The following is a 24,466-nucleotide window of genomic DNA, read 5'->3' on the forward strand; positions in this document are numbered from 1 at the left end:
AGATCGGCAATAAAATAGCAAAGGAGTTAACAATAGGAATTTATGAATCAAAAGTAGTTTTGTGCCTGGAAACAAACTGAGAATTGTGCCTGGAAACAAATTGGGATCCAATAAAGATCTGAAAATATAAGATCATTTATAAGTAGGGGTGGACAAATCTGCCAACTTCAGTTTCTCAATTTTTGAGAAGTTCTGAATCACAGAATCGTGGAGTTGGAAGGGCCCCCATGGATATTCATACACATTTTGATCCACGTTTCCCCCAAAATATGCATTTTTGCAAGTATTTTTTTCTAATACAATACATTTTTGTATGTTCTTTTCATCCATATACATTTTGCATGTGTACTTTTTGAATTGTTTTTAATATTTGTTTTTAACGGGGTTTTTTTGGATAATTTTCTTGTGTTATTATTTTCGTAAAGTACTTGGGGGTTTCATTACAATCAAATGATATCTTGTGAAATAAATAAAAAAAATCATTTTTATACGTTTTATTTGGTTGCAGAATTGCATCACAAAATTTAGATAATGGTGAATGTCGAGGAAATGCTGTGTTACAGTTCATGTACTGGTTCTGGAAGCTTTGGCAAATGGACTGAATGAATTGCTCCCCCATACCTACTTTTAAGACCAGTTAAGATTCCGACTCCCATGTTTTGAACCACCTGACGTTTCCAGGCACCTTTTTTCAGAGCAGCCTCACGTATAATGCACGACATTTATCAAGTCTACCTAGATGCTACCAGGGCGTGGGACAACTGTAACCAGATCACCTTGTTCCTGTAAGGGGACACAGCTGGTGTGTCAAGCAAAGTTGGTAAAAGCCAGTCTGGATTCAGCTTTGCTCAGACCTTAAACCTGATTGGTCTCGTCAGAGGGGGATCTGAGCAATTTTGCCAACTTTGGTTGCCACATCAGGGCACAACCCTCCAATAGTCATACACTACCAGTGACCCTGAAGAGCTAATGGATTCAGAACTACCCCAGGATATAGCTGCCCACAACAGCGGGGATTCGAACCGCCGACCTTCTGATCGGCAAGTCCTAGGCTTAGTGGTTTAACCCACAGCGCCACCCGCGTCCCATAAATGCCCCTTATGGAACAGCAATTTAAAAAACCATGTTTCTCCACCTACAGCCAAAGACAGTGTCCTTCAGCTACACAAGAGATTTGTGTTCCAAAAAGTGAGAAGTGGCAGGGTTCCAAAATTGTGCCAGGCTCAGAAAAAGGTTGGCAGGATCTCCATTTTATGAAGATAACCAGCACATCTTGTTTACATTTCTAGTCCAGCTTTCCTGTTCAAGCTGTTTCGTGAAGCCACAGACCACATCAATATTCCAGTTGTGTGTGTATACCTCCCCATACACACACCAAGGACACAGCACAGCCCTCACCAGTATCAATATTTGACCCAAAGTCTTGGAAATATCCCAAGGCCTAATGCTCTGTTATTGAAATAAATGATTTGCAATGATAATCCAGAAACAGCAGCATTGTTTTTCAAAGGGGGGGGGGGGAGTCTGAGCTTCCTGAAATGCAAGAATTCACAGTATGAAGCTACTACTGATGGTTATGAAGGGCTTTGATACTCGCACAGCTGGTTGTATGTTGTGCGTGTGGTGTTAACATTTTGCATTAGGAAACATATTCAGAGTAAGAACTGTTGGACTTGGGTATTCCCTCAGGAACTCAGTTCAAAATCTTTCCAACTTGTCATGGAATATATCATTCCTCCTTCATATGTTTAGGGACAGAATGACAGGGTAAAAATATGTGGATAAATTCTGTTTTGAAAAAAGTGTTTCATAAGGCCCTGTCAGATCTTGGCATGGTTTTAAGACCTAGTGGGTTGGCTGCTGGTCTAACTGCATCAGAGGAAGGCGTACAAACAAAACTAGCCTGACATACGTGAGAGAGGATTGTGGAACCACTGACGCTACTTTTTAGGGGTTTTCAGCACTTCATTCAAAGATAGGGAGAACAAGTTTAGCTAGTGTCCTCCTCACACACAATATATTAATTACCTCAGCTGGGAAGATGAGGAGAAAGATGAAAGGGGAAAGATGAAATCCCAAGGGTGAACAAAATAAATAAATAATCAGCCCAGTGCATTTCAAATTTGGGTCATAAAGCACACTACAGAACACAGTGTTGTGCTTCTTAACTGGAAGAGTCCCACAAACATCCCAAAATGGTTCAGTGAAATTTGAAAATCTCCCACCTTAGGAACTTCATTTCCCCGCTCTTGTCTTGGCCAACAACCAGTCCCTCCAACAATGAGAGTGTCCATGAGTAACAACATAGTGTGATCTAGTCTCCTGCCACATCTTGTAGCCTTCAGAATAGTCCAAAGATTGTGTTGTGTGACAAAGCAGGCAGGGTATATGACACAACTGATTTAGATGACTTATTGTGTGTGAGGGAGGGAGACAGCCTTGGAGGTCTAACAGGAGAGGGTTGAAAACCACTGGGGTCATTTCTAGTTCTGCCTGGATATGCCAGGGACTGAACCTGGGGCCTTCTGCCAACAAAGCTGATGCTCCACAACAGCACTATCCTGATTGGATTATCCAGTGCTATTTTCTAGAAAATGAGGTGCTAGTTCTCACCATGAATGCCTCCCTTGTTCTCTTATAATGGGAATGGCGCCCACCTGCGAGTTCCAGTGAGTTTCAGCTTTTTAAAAAAAAGCCCTGGTTATCACTGGAAATGCTGTGCAAACCAAGTATTTTATTGACAGAACGCTTCAGGTTACATACGCTTCAGGTTACATACACTTCAGGTTACAGATTCCGCTAATAGTGCTTCAGGTTAAGAACTTTGCTTCAGGATGAGAAAAGAAATCGTGCTCCAGCGGTGTGGCAGCAGCAGGAGACCCCATTAGCTAAAGTGGTGCTTCAGGTTAAGAACAGTTTCAGGTTAAGTACGGACCTCCGGAACCAATTAAGTACTTAACCTGAGGTAGCACTGTATAGGCCTTCACCTACATTATCTCATGGCGAACCTGTGGCCCTCCAGATGTTGCTGGACTGCAACTCCCATCATCCCTCACCATTGGCAAAGATGACTGGGGCTGATGGGAGTTACAGTGCACCAACAACTGCACTGTTACACAGTGGAGTGGTCGTGTCCAGGGTTCTAGCTGCTTCTCCATTTTATTCCTCCTTCCTGCCTCCAGGCCTTCCATTTTTCTTTCTCTCAGCCATCAGTCAGAATTCAAGGACCCCTAAGCTGTTCTTGTGTTTACAACCCCCTCCTTGAATTGCTTTCTCTCCCCCTCCCTCCCTCTTCCCTCCCGCTCTCTTTCTCTCTTTCTCTCTGTCTGTCTGTCTGTCTCTCTCTCTCTCTCACACACACACACACACACACACACTTATGCAAACCTTGGGCATTTTCTGAGCCTGCTGGTATTTTCTCCTCATGCATTGGTGGTGCTTTTTTTGACTACATAAGGCTACATTCAGATAAGCCTTGCTGTTAGTATACAGACAAAGATGTACCATTCTAAAATTGTTTCAAACCAAGCACATATGAATTAAAATGCATCTCAGCTTCAGTGGAAAATGACTGTTTTCTGTTTGCTTGGATGGTTTTCCTGTTCGGTGCTTTTGAAGCAAACAGAGGACACACTCTTTTTCTGGGCGCTGCCATCTACAAGCAGCAGTTTTATTTCTCACTACTGAGCAAATACTGGCTGCCCTCAGCACTTTGTTCTGTACACTGTTTAAATTTTCTCTACTTCCGATAGGTAGTCATGTGCCAGGTTGCAATTAGAGTTATTTTGAGTTTGACAATCAGTTTTTTAAGTGTGTTAAACATATAACAGGAAAGCTTTGGCTGAAATAAATCCAACAAAATGGCATCTTAGAAATTACTTTATGAATGCTTTAGGTAGGTTGTTATTGTTTTTGCAGATAATGTTGTTCAATTCTTTTTGTAAGCCGCTTTGAGGCTTTATTACAATCAAGCAGTATATAAGCATTGTGAAACAAACAAACAAAATGGCATTACCATTTAAAGGCCTCTAGTTTCCAAAGTCTGGTGTTTTTTTTTAAATAGCTGACACAATAATTAATATTGCTAGCTCTTGTATTATAGATAACAAAACAATTGAACACCGCTGCATCTATAGCTGTTGCTCCCAGTTTTGAATGCATTCAGGAACTTACACCAACAATGCTTTCCAATTTCCACTGGAATCATTGTACATGTGCTGTATGATCAGCTGATCTTGGGTGCATCCTGATGCAGAAAATATTGAATGCTGAGGGACAATGGCATACATCTATGTTTACCAGAAAATCGCCCATGAGTACTGTTGCCACCAGAATTTTTAACTAGAGGGTTCTGTATGGTGAACTCATGGATTAACAGGGCATCACAGACATTTGAGACCCCAAATTCTGCCATCACTCAGGCTTTCCCACAGGCTTGCCCTGCCCTACATTATGCTCAGCACTAACCACACAGCTCTCCCTTGTTTGGTGGCAGCAGTAGCAACAAGAGACCACAGTGTTACGTCTGTTAGACCCCAGGTGTAGACCTTTAACACTGGTGCACAAATGCAGCAGCATCTAGGACCACCAGAAAGCACGGGGAATGCATTTCAAACCATGGTTACTGATGCCTTTATATAGTTCCTATGTTTCCTGCCACCTCCAGATGCTGGGTAGCAGTAACCATGTCAACCAGGAACCTTGACGCTGGCCTGGAAGCTGTTGATATTTGCTGCCCACCACAGTTACCATGCAAGCTTGTGTCTAGGGGTTAACAGGATCCCCACTTTGAGCCCCAGCTGCCACTGCAACTGGGAGGAAGGAGGAGATCAAGCAGCAGCAGAGGGGCTCCAAGATGAGATACTGAGACTGGATTACAGCTGAATGCCATTGAATCCTGATAAGGTCATTGGGAATTACAATGGGCCCAAACTTTAGAATGGGTGCATCTTCCAAAATGATTTATTTTAATGTGTGCGCACCTGCGCTGCTCAAGTTCAAACCATTCAGAACTGCTCACCCATCATTACCTGGGAGATTAATAAGGCCTTGCCAAATAATGTTTCTACCACCAATATGTCACTCTGATGAGAAGAAAGTTGTAAAGTAAAGTAAAATAAAATCAACATCCATGATTGTGACTATTCCCTGCACATCTTTCTTCCAGATGTTTCCTGCTGTTTGCCAAGAAGTGTGCTTGTGAAATTACTATGGAGTCGACCAAGAATCATTCAGATAGCAAAAGCAGTGAGCAAAGGAATCTTTTGGAGAAAGTAAAAGCTTGACTGAAGCAGCGAAAAGCAGGAAATGTGGCTGACAAGAGTGCACATTTTGTAGAGCAGCCATTTATAGGCTAAAGTCCAGCCTAGCCATTAAGCATGTAGCAATTAGGCATGAAAAAAAACCTCCCTTTACAAAAATAGCGGCATCTGGAACTAGACACCCAGTTCCACTCATCTACATCACTGTATTGTAAATTTTGTGCAAGAATCAAAACACTGATAGGTAAGCGTACTTTTTCTGTTAAAAAGTAGTTTATTTTCACCTATTTGGACCTTAGTTTGAAAGGTATTAGGTATATTTGTGGCCTCTTTCTTGCTCACTTTTTAGTGGAGTGGGTTGTGTGCCTATATACAGAATGTGTTTTCCTTGTTTCGGGGTTTTTATACTTCATTTTTAATGTATGTATTACCTTGCAAGTTGCTTTGGGTCATTTTTCATGCAAAAGGCAACCAAAAAGGAATTTTTTTAAAAATCTAGTTGGCCACTAGAGGTTGGACTTGACGGTCCTGTGGCTTGATCCAGCATGGCTCTTATGTTCTTACTCATCCATTATTGCTTCACGAGGGGGCAAAAGTCTCCCTCTTACCCTCATCTGCCTACAAATAAGAAATCTTAGTAATGTAATCTCTGTTTTGAACCCTTACAGATTGAAATGGCATGAAACAATAGCAGAGAACAGCTGGCAGCTCCAAATTAGCAGCTCTTTGGGACAGGCCAGCTATTTTGGGGTCAACCATTATTCCCAGCAAGTATAATACTTTTTTACTGGATTTTATGTTGCACCTTGTTTTTAATGATACTCCTTTTATGTTGCATTTTTGTATATTGATTTTTAAATGTTAAAAATAAATCAATCAAATTGAATTTTTTACACCACCTTTTTAAAAATATTGTGGTTCAGCAGAGGTTTGGTCAACTTGGGTCGTCAACATGCACAGAAAATTAATGTGCTGTAGAAAAAGTCACTTTTTAGATCCTTGATTATGCATTGCACGGCAACAATGATTTCTCTAAGTTGGGCACTGAATTTTTCTCGAGAAGAAAGACAACTACATTCCATCTATTTCAACTTTTAGCATTAATTCATCCAGGTTCAAGATTTGATTCTGTTGTTAGATCTATGCAGTTATGCAGCCGAACACAGTAACGCAACATAATTAATGCAAATAATTAAGAAGGCTGCGTTCCAAGGTTAAGTGAAAGAATATAAGCAAGAGCTAGGGAACTATGTTGACACATACAATGGAAGCAATCAAGATGGAAGTTCCAGATGGAATCATTCATACAGGGCAGGAAACATGAAAGAGAACTTTATTCCTCACCTCCCATCAAACCTGTGCTTCAGGAAGTCAAACAGGGCTTTCTGCATCATGTCTGTCACCTTTCAGGGATGAGGAATATTGAGGAAGGATTGAGAACAGAGATAAAGAAGCCCGAGGTAAGAAAAGAGTTGGAGAGTAAAGACATTTGTGAACAGCCAATGCCCATTACATTGGCGTGAACATTTCAACTATGGGATACCCTCATTGGTCAGAGACTGACAAATCCACTTTCTAGCTATACAGAAGGAATTAAATACATTGACTCTTCCCAACATTTGCAAATGAGATACCCCAAAGCGAGAGCTCTGCTTCCCTCATAAATAAAAAGGATATTCACAACACTCCCTAAACTATGTTGGCAATATGCAGAAATGAGAAGGTTTCTACCCTTTAACCCAACAGTGCAAGATTCAATCTGAGCAGGTTTTAAACTGCCCTGGGAGGGAGATCAAGATAAGAACATTAGTTTTATTATTTTAATTTTTAAAAACCATGTTCTCCAAGTTGTATTACTCATCAGCTTAAAGCATGTGTTTCACTTTGCATATATTATTCTGTCCAAAGTAAAAGGCGGCATTTCTCCCCAAAAGAGCAGGCAGAGTGATCAGATCAGGGAATAAAGCTGTGGGAACTGGTGGTCCACTTCTGGCAATCCAGATGTGAGCAGTCGCCGCACTTTAGATTTTATAGATCTATGGTCCTACCAGGAATGTAGATGGAAATCCATAGGCCAGAGCAGTGCATTTTGGGTAATTAACCATGTGCAGGTGGTTAATTGCTTATAGGGAACTGAGCCTGGTTCTCATTCAAAAGCAGCAGCAGCAGCACCCACCCATATTTGAATGGTTCGGGGGGGGGGGGGAGCAGCAAAGAGGGTTGTGAAGGGCGGACCAAGCAAATAGTTTAATAGTAACTAACGGGAATGTTTACCTCGTAGCCTTTTAGCGAGGGGCCAACTAGCACAACAGGCCTCATGGATGGTACTACATCGTAGGGTGGGATGTGCTCCGTCTAAAACAAGAATGGCATGTCCAATAAATGTATTGTCTTGAATGGATATTGTACGCTATTTCTACAGGGCACAAGGTGGGAGTTGGTATACTTACCACTTTCTGTTTCTGTTTTGCTGAAAGATCAATAAATAAATAAATAAATATTACTTCGCTTAACCATGTAAAAAGTCACGCAGCATGCAAACTATGTGTTGCACAGCAATTCCATCTGATGGTAGCCGAAACAATTAGAAAAGCTAACAGTAATGAATTTGCACATCTCTTGACTTCCTTCTGAAGAAGCAGTATTGTTTAGTTTGATGAGTGCATTTCAGTTGCTCGTTCCATTCATGTTAACCCCAGGGTCCCCAGTTCAGGATCCCACCCTCCACCACAATTCATCTAGAACCAAAGGGTTTCCTTCGCCTACCAAGAGTAGTATTACTCTTCAAATCTCCTCTTAGTCACATGCAGTGATTTCCAGTGAGGCGGGCATCTAAATGACCCAAGCCTGGGCTGTTGTGTGTGTGTGTGTGTGCACGCACGCACGCACGCGCACATGCACAAACACATGGGTCTCTCCCCCCCCCCCCAACAGCATGTCAGTAACAAAGACTCATGCAGTTGGCTGAACCCACAAAGCAGAGGCATTTAGATACAGCCCACAGCCAAATGATGATCTACTCAGATACAAGCAGCCCCCACATTGCTGCTGGGAGGTCTCAAGGGCACCAGCACATTCCATATAGTATAAAGCAAAATTCAGCTGCAAGCCTACTTCTCTAGGGCCTGCTTAGAAGTCAGTAAAAACATTTTCATTGGTCACAAACCAACAAGGACCATTTTTACAACCAAAGTTTATTTTCACAGGCATTATTCAAAAGCAGCAACAGATCAAAAACAGCTATAAGATGTATCCTATGCAGAAAGCAAAACAGCTACAGTAACTGGGTTTTTTCCTTTACATATCCATTTTGATATACCTATTTCTCAAGTTAAAATTTATTATATTTACTCCTTATATACCGTAAGCTCGGCTCAAAAATCCTTCAAAGCTGCAATTAATTCAATATATGCAGCTGCTTTCTTCCATCACCCACAGTAACCCTATTAGCATGAATGCAGGTTTGAACTAGGATTGCACAATAGATGGTGTCCTGCCTCCACAATCAAAGTTACCTTTAAAATTTAAGTGACTTCATTTTAACAGATATTAACACTCACCAGTGGAAGTGGGTGTAGCTCGAAAAGTACCAGACACCATTTCTCCAAGGCTTGAAGAAGAATTCCCACTTGATTTCCTACATTGTGAAGAATCTCCATTTAATATGTTGAGCAATCAGAGGATGATACTCAATAGGGTTTCGATTTTATTAAAGAACACACAGATTTATCTGTCCATTCTTTCTCCCATAATGGAAAAAGAGACACTGAATAAATACGCATCAGGATAAGCGAAGAAGAAGTTGATAAAATGAAGAATCCACATACAAACTATAATAAAATAACTACAAGGCAGAGAAATGCAATTATGCCCCCTTTAATCTCATCGTTTCCATACTCTCTGCTCAGTAAGTTACATTTGTGGACAGATCATCTTTCGATATTCTTCTAATTATTCAGTCACACACAATTCTCTACAAAGACTACCAAATCAGCCAATTTTCTTAGGCCCCAATTGTGTGGCAAAAGAATTGCACTGACTCTGAGAATTTCCCTCACTGCTCTGGAATTCTCTTTATGAATTCGTCATGATTTGCCTACACAAAGGTTATGCAGAGGTTAGGCTACATCAGGTCTTTCATGAGCATTCCTTCTGATTTGTTTGCGGGGTGGTTATATGATAATAAGAAGAGAAACAGAGTTTGGATTTGATATCCCGCTTTATCACTACCCTAAGGAGTCTCAAAGCAGCTAACATTCTCCTTTCCCTTCCTCCCCCACAACAAACACTCTGTGAAGTGAGTGGGGCTAAGAGACTACAGAGAAGTGTGACTGGCCCAAGCTCACCCAACAGCTGCATGTGGAGGAGCAGAGACGCAAATCCAGTTCACCAGATTACGAGACTACCACTCTTAACCACTATACCACGCTGGCTCCCTCATAATAAGCCCTCATGATGATTTGCTTGAACGGTGTTTATACACCTTGCCTGGCATTTAAACTCTCGTTCACCCCCACATTTTCAGTGAATTTTCCTGCCACTTTCCAAACCGCAAAATGTCCATTCCTCACCCTGAGTAAACAAAGGCCACCCTGAGTAACTTACTGAAAAGGCGAAACCAGCTAATAACACAAAGGCTGGACTCAGATTTCTCTGTGAGTAAAAGAAGTGTTTTTATCTTACCCTCCATGAAAGCGCCCTCTCTTCTGCTCCTGCTGGATCCTGATGTTTTCCAGCCTAAGCGGGCTTGGAATGAAGCCAATCTCGCAGCCTTCTTTAACTAATCTTCCTATCCACCAGTCATTGTTATATTTCTGTAACAAACGAGCACTTGATTTGAATCTTCCCATTTAATTGTGAACACAGCTTATTTTGCGAGCTTCTTCCACTACCAGCATCCACTCACCATTCCGCAAAAGCACCTTGGATACTCCTTGCAGTAGCTAATATAGTCAGGAATGGGGAATCTGTGGCTGTCCAGATGCCCCACCATCCCTGCTGACCTCTGCCCATGCTGACTGGGACTGATGAGAGGTAGAGTCCAATAACATATGGAGGCCACAGATTCCCTGTCTCTGTTCTAAATGGACTACCCAACAAGCATGATATGTATTAAGAAGAGAACAGGTAGCAAAATGTGGGCACTTTTCTAAAAAGACAGATAGGGAGAACTGCTTGAAATGCGACATGGTGCTTCTGTTTTTTCTCTTCTTCCCTGCTAGTCCTACAACCCTAATCCAAAGATTCACGGACACATTAGCTTTCCCTATGCAGTGAGATTTTGACGTGAGGAAGACAGACAGACAGAAATTATTCACATCCATCTGGAGGAGGTACCATCCTATTACGACAGTAGCTCCATCAGGATGGTACTATTCACTCTTCCCGATCCCTTGAATGAACTCTTAAGAACGTAAGACGCTGGACCAGCATCCTGGTCTCACAATGGCCAACCACAGACAAGGGAGACCTGACTGCCCCACTTGTACTTCCCAGCACCTGGTATTCAGAAACATACTGCCTCTGACAGTGGAGGCAGAACATAGCCATCATGACCAGTTAACATTGATAGTCTTAGCCTCCATGAATTTTAATACAGGTTGACCAAGTGCAAATAGGGAAGTGTACACATATCTGTTAATTTTAGCAGTGAATCTGTTGTGGAATCAAACTCACAGCATTTTGGTACGTGGATCATTCCCCCCCCCCCCCCCCAAGATTAAACTTAGGTGAAACCTTCTGATTTTCACAAGAAATTAAACCTCACCCTTGTATAAATAATAAAGCTACCTGCTTTTTAAGAACAGTACAGTAAATAGCACCCAACAGGCATTTGAACAAACGCACAAACTCCTTGAAAACCAAAGTGGGCAGCTCACCTGAAGCATTAATGGGGAGACTGCTGGATCCAGGTGTGTGTGTGTGTGTTGTTGTTGTTTGGGGCGGGGACAGAAGAGCTGAGCTCATCCTGCCATGGGGGGTGGGGGTATCACTTGCTGTGTGAAGGTACTCCTGTACGAAGCATAAGCATACATATGCTTTTCTTTGTTACCCATTTTCCATGCATAACTTCCAGTTTGCTGTCCAAGTCAAAGGGCAAGATGGGACCTTTTCCCGATCCATGTGCAAAAGCCAACCAGACTGGAAGCTGAAACTTACACTGAGGTCCAGCTCCGAGGGCCTTCTGGCGGTTCCCTCACTACGAGAGGTCAAGTTACAGGGAACCAGGCAGAGGGCCTTCTCGGTAGTGGCACCCGTCCTGTGGAACGCCCTCCCATCAGATGTCAAAGCGATAAACAACTACCTGACATTCAGAAGACATCTGAAGGCAGCCCTGTTCAGGGAAGTTTTTAATATGTGACATTTTAGTGTATTTTTTATCTTTGTTGGAAGCTGCCCAGAGTGGCTGGGGAAACCCAGCCAGATGGGCGGGGTACAAATAATAAATTATTATTATTATTATTATTATTACTTCAATGTTACTATAAGCAGCCTCTGTTACACCTCAGGGCAGGAAGCTGCCTTAGGGCAAGCTGCATGGCACATACAGCTCTGTCTGCCAACTCTTCCCTGCTACTCTCCACCCCTCAGCACCGGCCACCTGAGAAGGCTGCCTCACTCTGCCTAATGGTAGGACTGGCCCTGACACTTTGCCTCCACATTCATCCTTTTAACTGTGCTGCATGCAGATGTCAAGATATGCATCTGAGCTATGTTTCAAGGGCGCACAATGTGCATGCTCAAAATACGTAAGCTTATAAACCCAAGAGGGATCAAATTATGTGTCTGCCCTAGCATTTTGATTCCTAGTCCAGGCCTAGCCACCTCCACCCCTGCAACCTGCCCATGTGTCCACCTGACACTATTATCCTCCCCCCCCCCCACTTTCTTGCAACAGGGAAAAAATGAATTCATGGTGAGCAATGCAGAATGCAAATGATAAAACTGCAGTGGGACAGGTTTGGAAAGCATATGTCGCTTGCTACTTATACTCACACAACAAAAGTGTGTGTTGGGGGGGATATTGGAAAAGACCATGCAAATTAAAGAAGTAACAAAGGAAGGGTGAAAGGAAATGTCAGCAAGGAGGAAGAGCAGCGATCTATGAGACATTTGCGAGGCTCAGTACATAGGCAAGTCCTGGGATTGGATCAGAAATGCAATTAGCAGTACAATACACACATTCATCAGTTGATAGGGTGGGTGTTTATGAGGGTGTTTCATGACATCTGGGAAGTGGGCTACTAGATTATTGGTAAGCCTGTAAAAATGCTTATCCCGTGCCCAAAGTTGAGCTACAAAGATGCTTCGTGCTTAGCATTACGAAGCACCTTCCATATGTTCTTCAAGGCATATCTGAATCTTCAGCGTAGGGGTAAGAAGTACATTTCCCTCCTGTTGGTTGCTGAGCCTGGAATGTTTATGCATTGCCAATAATTGTTGTCACTTAATCTGTTTTGAAAGTGCATAATGTATGGTCCAACGGGTGACAGATGAGACATCTTGAATACAGAGAGCCATCCATTCTTGCTGACATTTCAAGCTTGTTGCGAAAGTGACCTTCCCAGAGGCCGAAGCTAGACATGAAACACAGTTGAGTGCGTATTTTCCCCTAAGACTTTCTTTTTTAAAAACAAAAAAACAAAAACCCAGAAGTAGCTGTGAGTTTAATCAATGGAAAAGGTGGGAAGGGGTTGTTCACTCAACCATTTTTCCATCTCCCCAATTCTGTCCCTGGTTTCTTTTCCACCTTGAGGGAGATATATGGGTGAATGTTGCTCGAATGCATAAAATAATTTCCAGCTCAATGTCATGTCCAGCTCTAACAGAACTTATATCCTATTAAAAACAATCATGCAGATAAAGTCTCTACTGTAGAGCACTGAGCTGAACACCTTTAAGATGAGACTAGTCATTTAATGAAGAGTTACAGCTGTCCTTAATGGTGTCATAGGCAGCATGGGGAAGGGTGCATAATTGTGCAGGAAACTTGTCCCTGACAGGTAACTTCTCCCCTACTCACATCCCATTCCCAATAAGAAAAGGCACTTTCCCCATATAATTATAGCGGACTCGTAAACTGAAAATTCACACAGGGTTGAAATAAGAAGAGCATTGCTGGATCAGACCAAAAGCCTATCTAATCCAGTCTTTGATTCTCACAGGAGCAGCATGTGCCCACTGGAAGCTCACAAGAACGGTGGGAGCACAACGGCACTCTCCCTACTCATGTCCTTCAGCAAGTGATATTCAGAAGCATACCACATTTCATAGGAAGAATTGGACACAACCATCACAACTACTAGCCACTGATAAGCCTTACCATCCATAAATAACACTAAGCATGCTAACATGAAAGTTAGCTCCATCAAAACAAGACACATTTCAAAGAGGACATAAGATGGGTATGTTGATGTGAAACATACCAGTATCCGTCTTTCAGAAATCTAACTTGTGGAACAAAGTTTGTCTCCTTGCCAAAGTAGACTTTACCATCTCTATGCTCCCACCAAGTATTTTGCCCCCTCTTGTGCCTTCATTGGATGATGAATGCATTGCACATGACCTCCTTCATTCCAAGAGTGGGGAGTTAAAAATAGGTAGTTAAGGCAGAGACTTGCTGTAGGAAATTCCACATAAACACACATAGGATCATGCTTTAAGTCTAGGAATGGGGAACATATGCCCCTCCATACACTGTTGGACTACAATTCTCATCCTCTCTTCTCACTGCTGATGTTGGTTGAGGCTGATGGAAGTTGTTGGTGTCAAACAACTGGAGGGGCACAGGTTCTCTGCCCTGGATATAAGTGATATAAATTTGTACCTTAGAATACAAGTATATATAAAAATTGGGAAATCGCTGGGAAGCTGTAGGAAGAGATGGAGTCAGAATTCCTATTAAAGAAAGTCTTAAGCTGTCCCCCAGTAGCAGGAAAGATGGGTCTTCTATGACACAAATATTCTAGCACTGTTATAGCAAATGCTACACTGTATGAGTGATAATTAAAATGGAAGCATATATACACGCGTATGTCTGTGTGTATGTTTGTGTGTTCATGAAATACACTGGCTGAGCAATATTGTTTATGGGGCATAGCACAGCTGATAGTCAGCTTGCAGTTTGATAACTCACTAGCATGCAGATCGCAAGAAGCAGACAACCCACCACCTCAGAAGGAAATTGTCTGGTATCACTTAGACACCCAGAAGGACATGACACCAAAGCCCAATTCATTCATTAACCTTTGTGGCCCGATAGCTGCCAAAAAGTGAAAAAGTCCCACAGTATATTCCTTTAACTCCTATTTAAGGTTTGCTAAGCTGCGAGTAATTTTTTTGTTGCCGCAGCCGCCCTTAGGTTGGTCTGGTTGCTATGAGTCTGCCTCTCAATCCCAAGCCCTTCCTAAACGGGCTGACTGGGAAGCCAGTGATGGTGAAGCTGAAGTGGGGGATGGAATACAAAGGCTACCTCGTCTCCGTTGATGGCTACATGAACATGCAGCTTGCAAATACAGAAGAATATATTGATGGTGCATTATCTGGACACCTTGGTGAAGTTCTGATAAGGTGCAATAATGTCCTTTATATAAGGGGTGTGGAAGAAGAAGAAGAAGATGGAGAAATGAGAGAATAACTATTTTTGGGGGAAAGCTGCTATTGTTTTTTGACTGTGCTAAGAAATTTAGTTGTCCGGTTTTGTTTGCTTGCTTTTTTTGTCAAGTTTTGTCAAGTAACATTTTTTATGGCCAAACAATAAACATTGTCATTGAAGAAAAATTACCACTATGGGAAAAATAAAATAAAATAAAATAAAAAATAATAAAAAAAAGGTTTGCTAAACACACCTTTGCTTTTAAACAAGCATGAATTAACATAAGCCTCCCTGGGTCTCGGTGTTGGTTCACTGGTCTAGAATTCAAGTTGTCCCAACAGGCACCCTTGGTGCTGTTTAAAATTTTGATCAGGGTGAATTATCCTGGGTGTCACACTCTCTAATAAACTATATGCTCCGCGTGATGCTGGCTGCTTTTCAGCATGAGTTTTGTATCTTGCATGGCTCGAACCTAACTGTTCAGGCTCAAGCTACTGGCAGATAAGAAGAGTAATTACATTGTGTAGTTACCTCTTTAATGTGTAGAAAATCCTTAGCATCAAAAGAGATGGCAGTGCTTGGTACAGGAACATCTTCATCCAGTGCTCCACAGTAGCTCACATTAGTCTTAACGGCAAACGCTACAGGCTTTGACTAGGAAGAGAAACACAGTTCTGTAAAACAGGGGCAGGAATGAGAAAGTGACCAGTCATGCAAAGCCGATGGAACAAGGGAAAGGGGACTCCCTGAGTACCAGGAGACTCATGTTCTGTAAAGCAGAGGCAAAAGCTCAGATAACAAAGTTCCAAAGTGTTCTCCAACCAATGCTGGTTTGAGACGTACACAGACAGTCAAAAATCCTCACACTGAGGCTGAATTTGTAGTGTGAGTATTGTACCGTATGAGACCATGTTTTACCCAAACAACGAAAAACTGAGCTTGCTTCCTGTTGCACAAGATTACTTGCATTTCAAAAAGAAACTAGCAAGCTAGCACACGGCTAGTTTAGTAGCTATTAGATAGTTTTGAAGGCTCCTGCTCCTTCCCTACTTTCAACTCTTCTTCTAGGTAATCCAATAATATCTGGCACCCAAATGGCCATTTATTTTTCTTGGTCCAGAATTCAGTTGCTTTAATTGCATGGCATCCCAGCCTAACAGACCAAGGAACAGGAAACTGTCTGGAATGTACAATGAGTTAATTTGCCCCCATATAAACTGAAACTATTTTAGAATCTGGTGATTTCCCTCCTAGGTTTGCTGTATTTGCTTTCATCCCTAAACAAACTAGCTTTTAACTAGATATTAAATCACTCAGAAATTAAGTTTTCCGTCTCTAGGGCTGCCAAGGCAACAGCATACTGGATCAGGATGATGCTCTTTTTTAAGTTTAATTTCAAATACATAAAAGTGGGGGGAGGCAAAGCCTATAGGTGCAAGAAGTATCTTTTGACAAACCGGTTTTCACATGCCTTAACATATTTTGGCATCTGTGATCCTCCTCAGGGGAAGAGCACAGATGTTTGAAATTTGAATTAGAAAAACAGCTTGTCAAAAACAAAAAGCTCTTCTTGCCTCCTCGCCTATTCTTCATTTTTATGCTATGCGGTGTAGCCCTCCGTCTGGCTGCAGTTAATTTAAAATAGACCCTATAGCTGCAAAACTGCAAGAAAACTGCAAAAATATATTTGAGTAATTTGCACATTAATGTAGTTCCCCCTATATTTCCAAAGGGGGTAAATACCAGGAATAGGGGGCTATTACCAGTTACATGTTCACAGTGGGCTGGTACAAAAATAGCATTTTCCACCCTGCATGACTGTGAAGAGAAGTTTGGAATCTTCCATGGCTGCTTTAGAGGCCCCTCAGAAGACCTGCTAATTGAGCATTCATCCTGATCTGCATGCACAAAGCTGAAGTGGAAGTTAAATTATATCCTGTCTTTATTCAGCATTCGTCTTAATTTGGTTGCAGCAAGGTTATACTACAATAAACATTCTACCTGCATTCACCCTGATTTGCTTGCAGGGGTGTTTATTCGTCTTTCCATTAAATCATTCATTCACCCCACACTTTTCACTGCACCCCCCCCCAGCTTCTTCTTCTAAGCAAATTTGTTGTGCTATGGAGAAAGAGTCCTTTAATCCCCTTTAACTGCACAAACCAGAACCAACTGCAATTAGTTTTAACTATGGTTTGTTGAATCATAGTTAAGATCAACTATAGTTTAGGACTGGGATGTAATGCTAAACTATGGCCAACCTAAAACGGACATGGGAATTTCTGATCTCGTCACGGTTGTGCCAAATAAGGGGTGAAGGAGCAAATGAGTCAGAGGCTCACTGCAGCTTGCCCTTGTAACATTAAACAATTAGCATTATGTGTTCACCCTGCCGTTGGCTCCCCCATTAGGCGGGCATACGGCAGAGGAGGAAGCTGCTCGGGCGCCTGGGATGACGCACCCAGGGGCAGGGCAAACCATCCATAGGGGTGGAACCGTCCATAGGGGGTGGGGTGAGCAGCCCTTAGGGTGCACCGCGGGGCCTCCGGAGTCTGCCTGCCCACTCAGCTGCCCTACTGCTGGGGGGGGGGGGAGAGGCAGCGGGCGGCACAGAGCCTGTGCACGCCCAGAGCCTGTGCACGCCCAGAGCAGTACAGAGCCTGTGCACACCCAAGCCACTGCGTCTCTCCCAGGAGAGATGCATGGCTCGGGCGCACTGTAGACCCCGCATGAGTGCCATCCGCCATTTTGTCACACACACACCCCAGTGGTGACACCCGGAGCAGCCTGCTCCCACCGCACCTCCCTTCCTCCGCACCTGCTGGCATATCCTTTTTATGAGAGGGGTTGGGAAAGGGGGAAAAGAAGTTAAGGAAAGAAAGAGAAACACCTTTGCTCTTTCAAGCTGAATAGCTGCCTGCTGTTCTCTTTCCTGACGGATTGCTTCCCTGTCCTCTTCAAGAGATACATCAGAATCTGATGGTCTGCTTGTGTACGAATCTGCTGATCCCTAAAAAGAAAAGGACGCTATTAACAAAAATGATGGATGGAGTTCCGAAAGATGCCAAATATGCGGGGGGGGGGGGGAATCACCCAAGGTCATAGATTTATTTTTAAACACATTTGAGCTTTATGTTTTATTTACCATTTTGACCAAAACAAAAAACTTTGCAGATTTTTATTGCAACAGAGTGGCTTTTTTTTAACTGTTGTTTTCTTTCTCTTTTCAGGCAACAAATTCAAACACAGAAAATATATGTTTAAGAAATGGTGGGTCTTTGTTTTTGCTTTTTTGTGATTTTTCATATAAGCATCATAAATCAAGTAGCACTGCACACATCACAGCAACTTATTACAAGAGTGAAACCTTGTTAGGTAGTTTAGAATGGAAATCACCCTTCTCTTGAAAATGTAGTGTCAAATTTAATCAGAGCATAGCAGGGACCAATAACATTCACTTCTCTGAGTAAATTGTATTATTTGTGTATTTGAATTTCACACGCAGTGCATGTTAGCTCTTATATCCTGTGGCTTATATCCTGGGAAGTGTGTTTAAGCACTGCAGTCAGACAGTAAGGGGACTCAGAAATTTCCCTTTCTTCACTTGTGGCACCAAAATGTTTAGTCAAGTTGCAAACAATTTCGCAACCCACACTAACCAAAAACAACAACAAAAACCCTCCACCATTTGTAACAGCAGGTCACACTAAACCATGGTTTACCCCGACAGGAAAGAACCTAGGCAACACCTTCAGCTTGCATGATCCTCCTTCCTCCTCTAGCATAGCCACTAGAAGTTTGGAAGCTTTCACTTCTGGTTCAGACGTGAAAACCATCTGTCAGAATTAGTCCATTTTAAGTATGATGCAAATAGCATGACTAGAATCCTCACACCATTGCTTCCCATCAGTTCTTTAAAATGTAATTGCTGAAGCCCTAAAATATGGTGCTTCTCGAGCTTACGTGTCGAATGTCTTACGTTTTTATGATGTTGTTAATGCTTTATTGCAAGTTTTTTAAAATATTTATTGTATTTGAAGGATGAGGTATAAATACTCAGAATATTTTGATCCATAGCCACAATGGGTTCCTTTCACCTTGCTTAGTTTTTTTACTTGCAATGTATACAGCAAATTCCTTACACATATAGAATGGTAGCATTATTTCTACCTACCTACCTATTATTATCCCAGTAGTGATATATGGAAGTGAGAGCTGGACCATAAAGAAGGCTGATCGCCGAAGAATCGATGCTTTAGAATTATGGTGCTGGAGGAGACTCTTGAGAGTCCCATGGACTGCAAGAAGATCAAACCTATCCATTCTTCAGGAAATCAGCCCTGAGTGCTCACTGGAAGGGCAGATCGTGAAGCTGAGGCTCCAATACTTTGGCCACCTCATGAGAAGAGAAGACTCCCTGGCAAAGACCCTGATGTTGGGAAAGATTGAGGGCACAAGGAGAAGGGAACGACAGAGGACGAGATGGTTGGATGGTGTTCTTGAAGCTACCAGCATGAGTTTGACCAAACTGCGGGAGGCAGTGGAAGACAGAAGTGCCTGGCATGCTCTGGTCCATGGGGTCACGAAGAGTCAGACACGACTAAACGACTAAACAACAACTTATTATTATTATTATTATTATTATTATTATTATTATTATTATTATTGCAGGTGCTGCTGTACATCAAGAGTTACAATCCTGTTACCCAGAAACCGCCAATTCCAAAGAGGCATTGCATTTTTACAGCAAATTTCAAATCGAACATGACAGAAAAGAACGAAGTGGAAAATACACATTCTAAAAAAAGAAGATAATGAGTCAACAGAGTTCATTTTAAAGAAGTCCATTTAAAACCACTCTTCTCACTGCTGTGATAAGCAGTGTTATATGTTTATTTCACAGCGAAGTAATCAAAATCCTTTTTTTAAAGCATGACGCTGACTAACTGGCATCCCTGAAGCTGTGCAAAAGGAGAATATATTTTTTTTAAAAAAATGAGTCAGCAGCAGCAAACAGAACGTCCTGTAGCCAAATCACCCCTTGAAGCCCATTCAAACAGGGGGTGTAAAAATAACCTCGAAGTAACTTTATGGACCCCTCTAGGTAGGAATGCAGAAATCATGGGCTCTTATTTGCTTGTCCCTTGCACTGGCAGCCAAAATGCCATATGGCAGCAACTCCAGCGCATGGCATGGCCAACACTACATCACCCCACATTTTAGTTCATCTTTTCTTAACTGCCTTGTTACACTGAACTGATTGCTGTGATGGGTTAAGAATGCGACACATCAATGCCAGTTTCCAAAGCAAAACATTTTTAGCAGGGAGTGTGGAATAGCTGGCATTGAGTTCAGTCAGTACCTTATGCAGTCCCATGGACTCAGGACTGCTAGGTTGCAGAAAGTCCTCTGCTAAGAATGATCCTATATATTATTATTATTATTATTATTATTATTATTATTATTATTATTATTATTATTAAATTTCCATACCACCATTCATCCTAAGATCACAGGGCCATTCACAATAAATGATGCAAGTTCTTGAATCAGTCAGATTTAAAAAGGTACATTAGGAGGTTGTAGCACAAACAGATTTAAATAATTACTCAGATCAGAGAAGATGTTACATCAACATTGGTTGGATGGCAAAACAGCTTCAAAGAATCCATCATGAAACCACACATAAAATAAGGTTAGTTCTGTCACCTTTACATAAGCTGGGATTGCAGTTTCTATATCCTACAATGGGTATTAATTAACTCAGCAATGATAGGGTGCTTATTTTATCCTCAATTACAGTGGTACCCCGCAAGACGAATGCCTCGCAAGACGGAAAACCCGCAAGACGAAAGGGTTTTCTGTTTTGGAGGCGCTTCGCAAGACAAATTTCCCTATGGGCTTGCTTCGCAAGACGAAAGCCCATAGGGAAATCTCCGGGGACCTGTTTTAAATTGCTGGCGGTCGGGAGCAAAGACTTTCGCCCACAGCCGGCCTTCAGAAGAGGTCCTGGACCTCTTCTGAAGGCCGGCGGGGGGCAAAAGTCTTTGCTCCCCCCCGCCTGCCTTCCCGGGACAGCGGAGACTTCTCCGCTGCCCCGGGCGATCTTAAAATGCTGGCGGGCGGGAGCGAAGCGTTCGCTGCCGATCCCCAGCATTTTAAAATCTCCCCGTGCCAGGATCAGCGCAGCTCTGCGCGGCCATCGGGAGCCGGGGGCGAAGCCCGCCCCGCTACAGATGGCCGCGCAAAGCTGCCTGCAGTCCCGGGACTGCAGGCAGATCTGCGCCACCATCCCGAGCGGGGCGCTAAGTCCCGCCCCGCTCTGGATGCCAGCGCAGAGCTGTCTGCCGTCCTGGGACTGCAGGCAGATCTGCGCCACCATCCCGAGCGGGGCGCTAAGTCCCGCCCCGCTCGGGATGGCGGCGCAGAGCTGTCTGCTGTCCCGGGATCAGCGCAGCTCTGCGCGGCCATCGGGAGCCGGGGCGAAGCCCGCCCCGCTCCAGATGGCCGCGCAAAGCTGCCTGCAGTCCCGGGACTGCAGGCAGATCTGCGCCACCATCCCGAGCGGGGCGCTAAGTCCCGCCCCGCTCGGGATGGCGGCGCAGAGCTGTCTGCCATCCCGGGATCAGCGCAGCTCTGCGCGGCCATCGGGAGCCGGGGGCGAAGCCCGCCCCGCTACAGATGGCCGCGCAAAGCTGCCTGCAGTCCCGGGACTGCAGGCAGATCTGTGCCGCCATCCCGAGCGGGGCGCTAAGTCCCGCCCCACTCTGGATGCCAGCGCAGAGCTGTCTGCCGTCCCGGGACTGCAGGCAGATGTGTGCCGCCATCCCGAGCGGGGCGCTAAGTCCCGCCCCGCTCTGGATGCCGGCGCAGAGCTGTCTGCCATCCCGGGACTGCAGGCAGATGTGTGCCGCCATCCCGAGCGGGGCGCTAAGTCCCGCCCCGCTCTGGATGCCGGCGCAGAGCTGTCTGCCGTCCCGGGACTGCCATCCCGAGCGGGGCTAAGTCCCGCCCCGCTCTGGATGGCGATGCAGATCTGCCTGCCGTCCCGGGATCAGCGAAGCGTTCGCTGCTGACCCCCAGCATTTTAAAATCTCCCCGTGTCCCGGTGAGATTTTAAAATGCTGGGGGTCGGCAGCGAAGCCCTTGTTCCCCCCCAGCCCCCCCAGCCTTCAGAAGCCCTTGTCCCCCCCCCCAGCCTTCAGAAGAGGTCGGGGGACAGACTGTCCCCGGACCTCGTCTGAAGGCGGTTTCCCTAGGAACGCATTAATTGATTTTCAATGCATTCCTATGGGAAACCGTGCTTCGCAAGACGAAAAACTCGCAAGAAGAAAAAACTTGCGGAACGAATTAATTTCGTCTTGCGAGGCACCACTGTACAGCTGTTGTGAATGGCTACAGGGGCTTTTTTTTTTTGTATATGTGGCGCTGTGGGTTAAACCACAGAGCCTAGGACTTGCCGATCAGAAGGTCGGCGGTTCGAATCCCCGCGACGGGGTGAGCTCCTGTTGCTTGGTCCCTGCTCCTGCCAACCTAGCAGTTCGAAAGAATGTCAAAGTGCAAGTATATAAATAGGTACCGCTCTGGCGGGAAGGTAAAGGGCGTTTCCGTGCGCTGCTCTGGTTCGCCAGAAGCGGCTTAGTCATGCTGGCCACATGACACGGAAGCTGTACGCCGGCTCCCTCAGCCAATAAAGCAAGATGAGCGCTGCAACCCCAGAGTCAGTCACGACTGGACCTAATGGTCAGGGGTCCCTTTACCTTTAAGTTTTAGTGAAATTTACACAGACTCCTTTGAGTGTTTCACACCTATCTGCTCATATAACAATTCATACATTTGATGAAGCTGACCCTAATCCACGCAAGATTATGCCATAATGAATTTGATAGTCCTTACAGTGTCACAGGACTCTTCGTCATTTTTGCTGTTACAGATGAACATGACAACCCCTCTGAAAATTTGCAGAATTGTTAGCTCGCTCCATAGAACAGGGGAAAAAAGCAGATACCTACACCTATTTTTCTCAGGAACTCGCTGTCTGTGGGCAATGATCCTGTGACCCCCCCAAAAAGCCAAAAGACCTCCTATTTTGCACATGCAATAGGTTGCATTCACGTGTATTTTAAAGAGAACTAACAGAGCAATCGTAACCATGGAACTTTATGCTTCAACACTCCATTATGTTTGAAAAAGACACAACTTTAATAGCCCTGATTGTATGGACAATGTTCACAACAGCACCGATGGCTACAAATGTGGATACTCTTTGGGCCTATCCAGGCATCCTTTTTTAAAAATTATTGCAAATCTACGATGGTTTGTGATCTTGATCGTATTGGCATGCTCACAAGTACTCCCACTATGAATGCTATTTGTGCTGTAAAAGGTTTTAGGGTGGTCACACTGCTTCACTTTCTATCAGTGCATATCCCATAACATCCTGATGAAATCCAGTAACTTTTTACATTACATATGTTCTGGTTTATTTTTTGCTACTTTTGCTGCGCTATAGCCCATCTGGACAGCAATAATGTGGTAGCATTGGGGAAGCATCGCAGAACAAACTGCAGCAGAATAAATCCATTACTAATGCCCAATTGTTGCAGAATACACCCGCAATGGTCTGGAGGAGCATCCATCCGTATAGTGAGCCATCTTCAAGCCTTGTGGTTCCCCTATGGAATGTAGCCACATCAAAGCAGTTTTCAGCAAGTGGCGCTGTAAGGTTTGAACTGGGCCTCAGACACAGGAGGAGCACGTAACACAATACACATCCAGTGAGTATACACTGCTTTTTGCCATAAGGTAATGTTTAGGGACGCGGGTGGCGCTGTGGGTTAAAGCCTCAGCGCCTAGGTCTTGCCGATCGAAAGGTCGGTGGTTCGAATCCCCGCGGTGGGGTGCGCTCCCGTCGTTCGGTCCCAGCGCCTGCCAACCTAGCAGTTCGAAAGCACCTTCGGGTGCAAGTAGATAAATAGGGACCGCTTACCAGCGGGAAGGTAAACGGCGTTCCGTGTGCTGCGCTGGCTCGCCAGATGCAGCTTGTCACGCTGGCCACGTGACCCGGAAGTGTCTGCGGACAGCGCTGGCTCCTGGCCTATAGAGTGAGATGAGCGCACAACCCTAGAGTCTGTCAAGACTGGCCCGTACGGGCAGGGGTACCTTTACCTTTACCTTTAATGTTTGATTGAACAAGATGTCACTGGGCATACCCTCAAAATAAGCATATGGTTTTTTAAATCCAATTCCTTCTCTCTCTCTCTATTAAGTATATCATACTCATTGTCTGAAGAAGTAAGAATAATAAAAAAGCATCATGCTGTAAAATAATTAGGCTTCCAAATACAGAATAGACATTTATGTATATGTAACAGAGCTCTGGAACTGTGAATATAGGGACCGAATGGGTTCCAAAGATAACAGCTGATTAATTAATGTCCATAAAGCACTTTGAAGATGTAGAGGCCTATAAAAATGCCAGAGATTACTGCTACTATTTTACAGGCTACCTACACTCAACAGCAGCCAAAAGAAAAATTATGGCCTGCGGACAATAAATCAAAGGGCATAATAAACACATACTATATATATATTGTGCAGGAACAGTGGC

The 24,466-nt window shown here is 43.8% G+C and overlaps 2 protein-coding genes across 4 annotated transcripts in view; one reads left to right on the forward strand and one right to left on the reverse strand.

Moving 5' to 3' along the window:
• The window catches only part of CACNB4 (calcium voltage-gated channel auxiliary subunit beta 4), a 139,405-nt gene that overhangs the window by 23,139 nt on the left and 91,800 nt on the right, over nt 1-24,466 (reverse strand). For all 3 annotated transcript variants that reach the window (XR_003708502.2, XM_028745895.2, XM_028745905.2), the window contains 7 exons: nt 17,747-17,866; nt 15,388-15,510; nt 9,945-10,075; nt 8,822-8,898; nt 7,712-7,731; nt 7,536-7,616; nt 6,606-6,664 (listed from right to left, as the gene is read on the reverse strand). Coding sequence is in view for 2 of the 3 variants with exons in the window: in XM_028745895.2 (XP_028601728.1) it covers nt 6,606-6,664; nt 7,536-7,616; nt 7,712-7,731; nt 8,822-8,898; nt 9,945-10,075; nt 15,388-15,510; nt 17,747-17,866 (611 nt within the window). In the remaining variant the exon portion in view is untranslated. The remainder of the gene's footprint in view (nt 1-6,605; nt 6,665-7,535; nt 7,617-7,711; nt 7,732-8,821; nt 8,899-9,944; nt 10,076-15,387; nt 15,511-17,746; nt 17,867-24,466) is intronic.
• Nucleotides 14,591-15,044, forward strand: LOC144329207 (small nuclear ribonucleoprotein F). The gene has a single exon (XM_077936233.1). The coding sequence runs from the start codon at nt 14,638-14,640 to the stop codon at nt 14,896-14,898; it is 261 nt and encodes an 86-aa protein (XP_077792359.1). The 5' UTR covers nt 14,591-14,637; the 3' UTR covers nt 14,899-15,044.

The sequence above is a fragment of the Podarcis muralis genome, chromosome 1 (genome assembly GCF_964188315.1).
Source record: "Podarcis muralis chromosome 1, rPodMur119.hap1.1, whole genome shotgun sequence".
NCBI classification, from domain to species: domain Eukaryota; kingdom Metazoa; phylum Chordata; class Lepidosauria; order Squamata; family Lacertidae; genus Podarcis; species Podarcis muralis.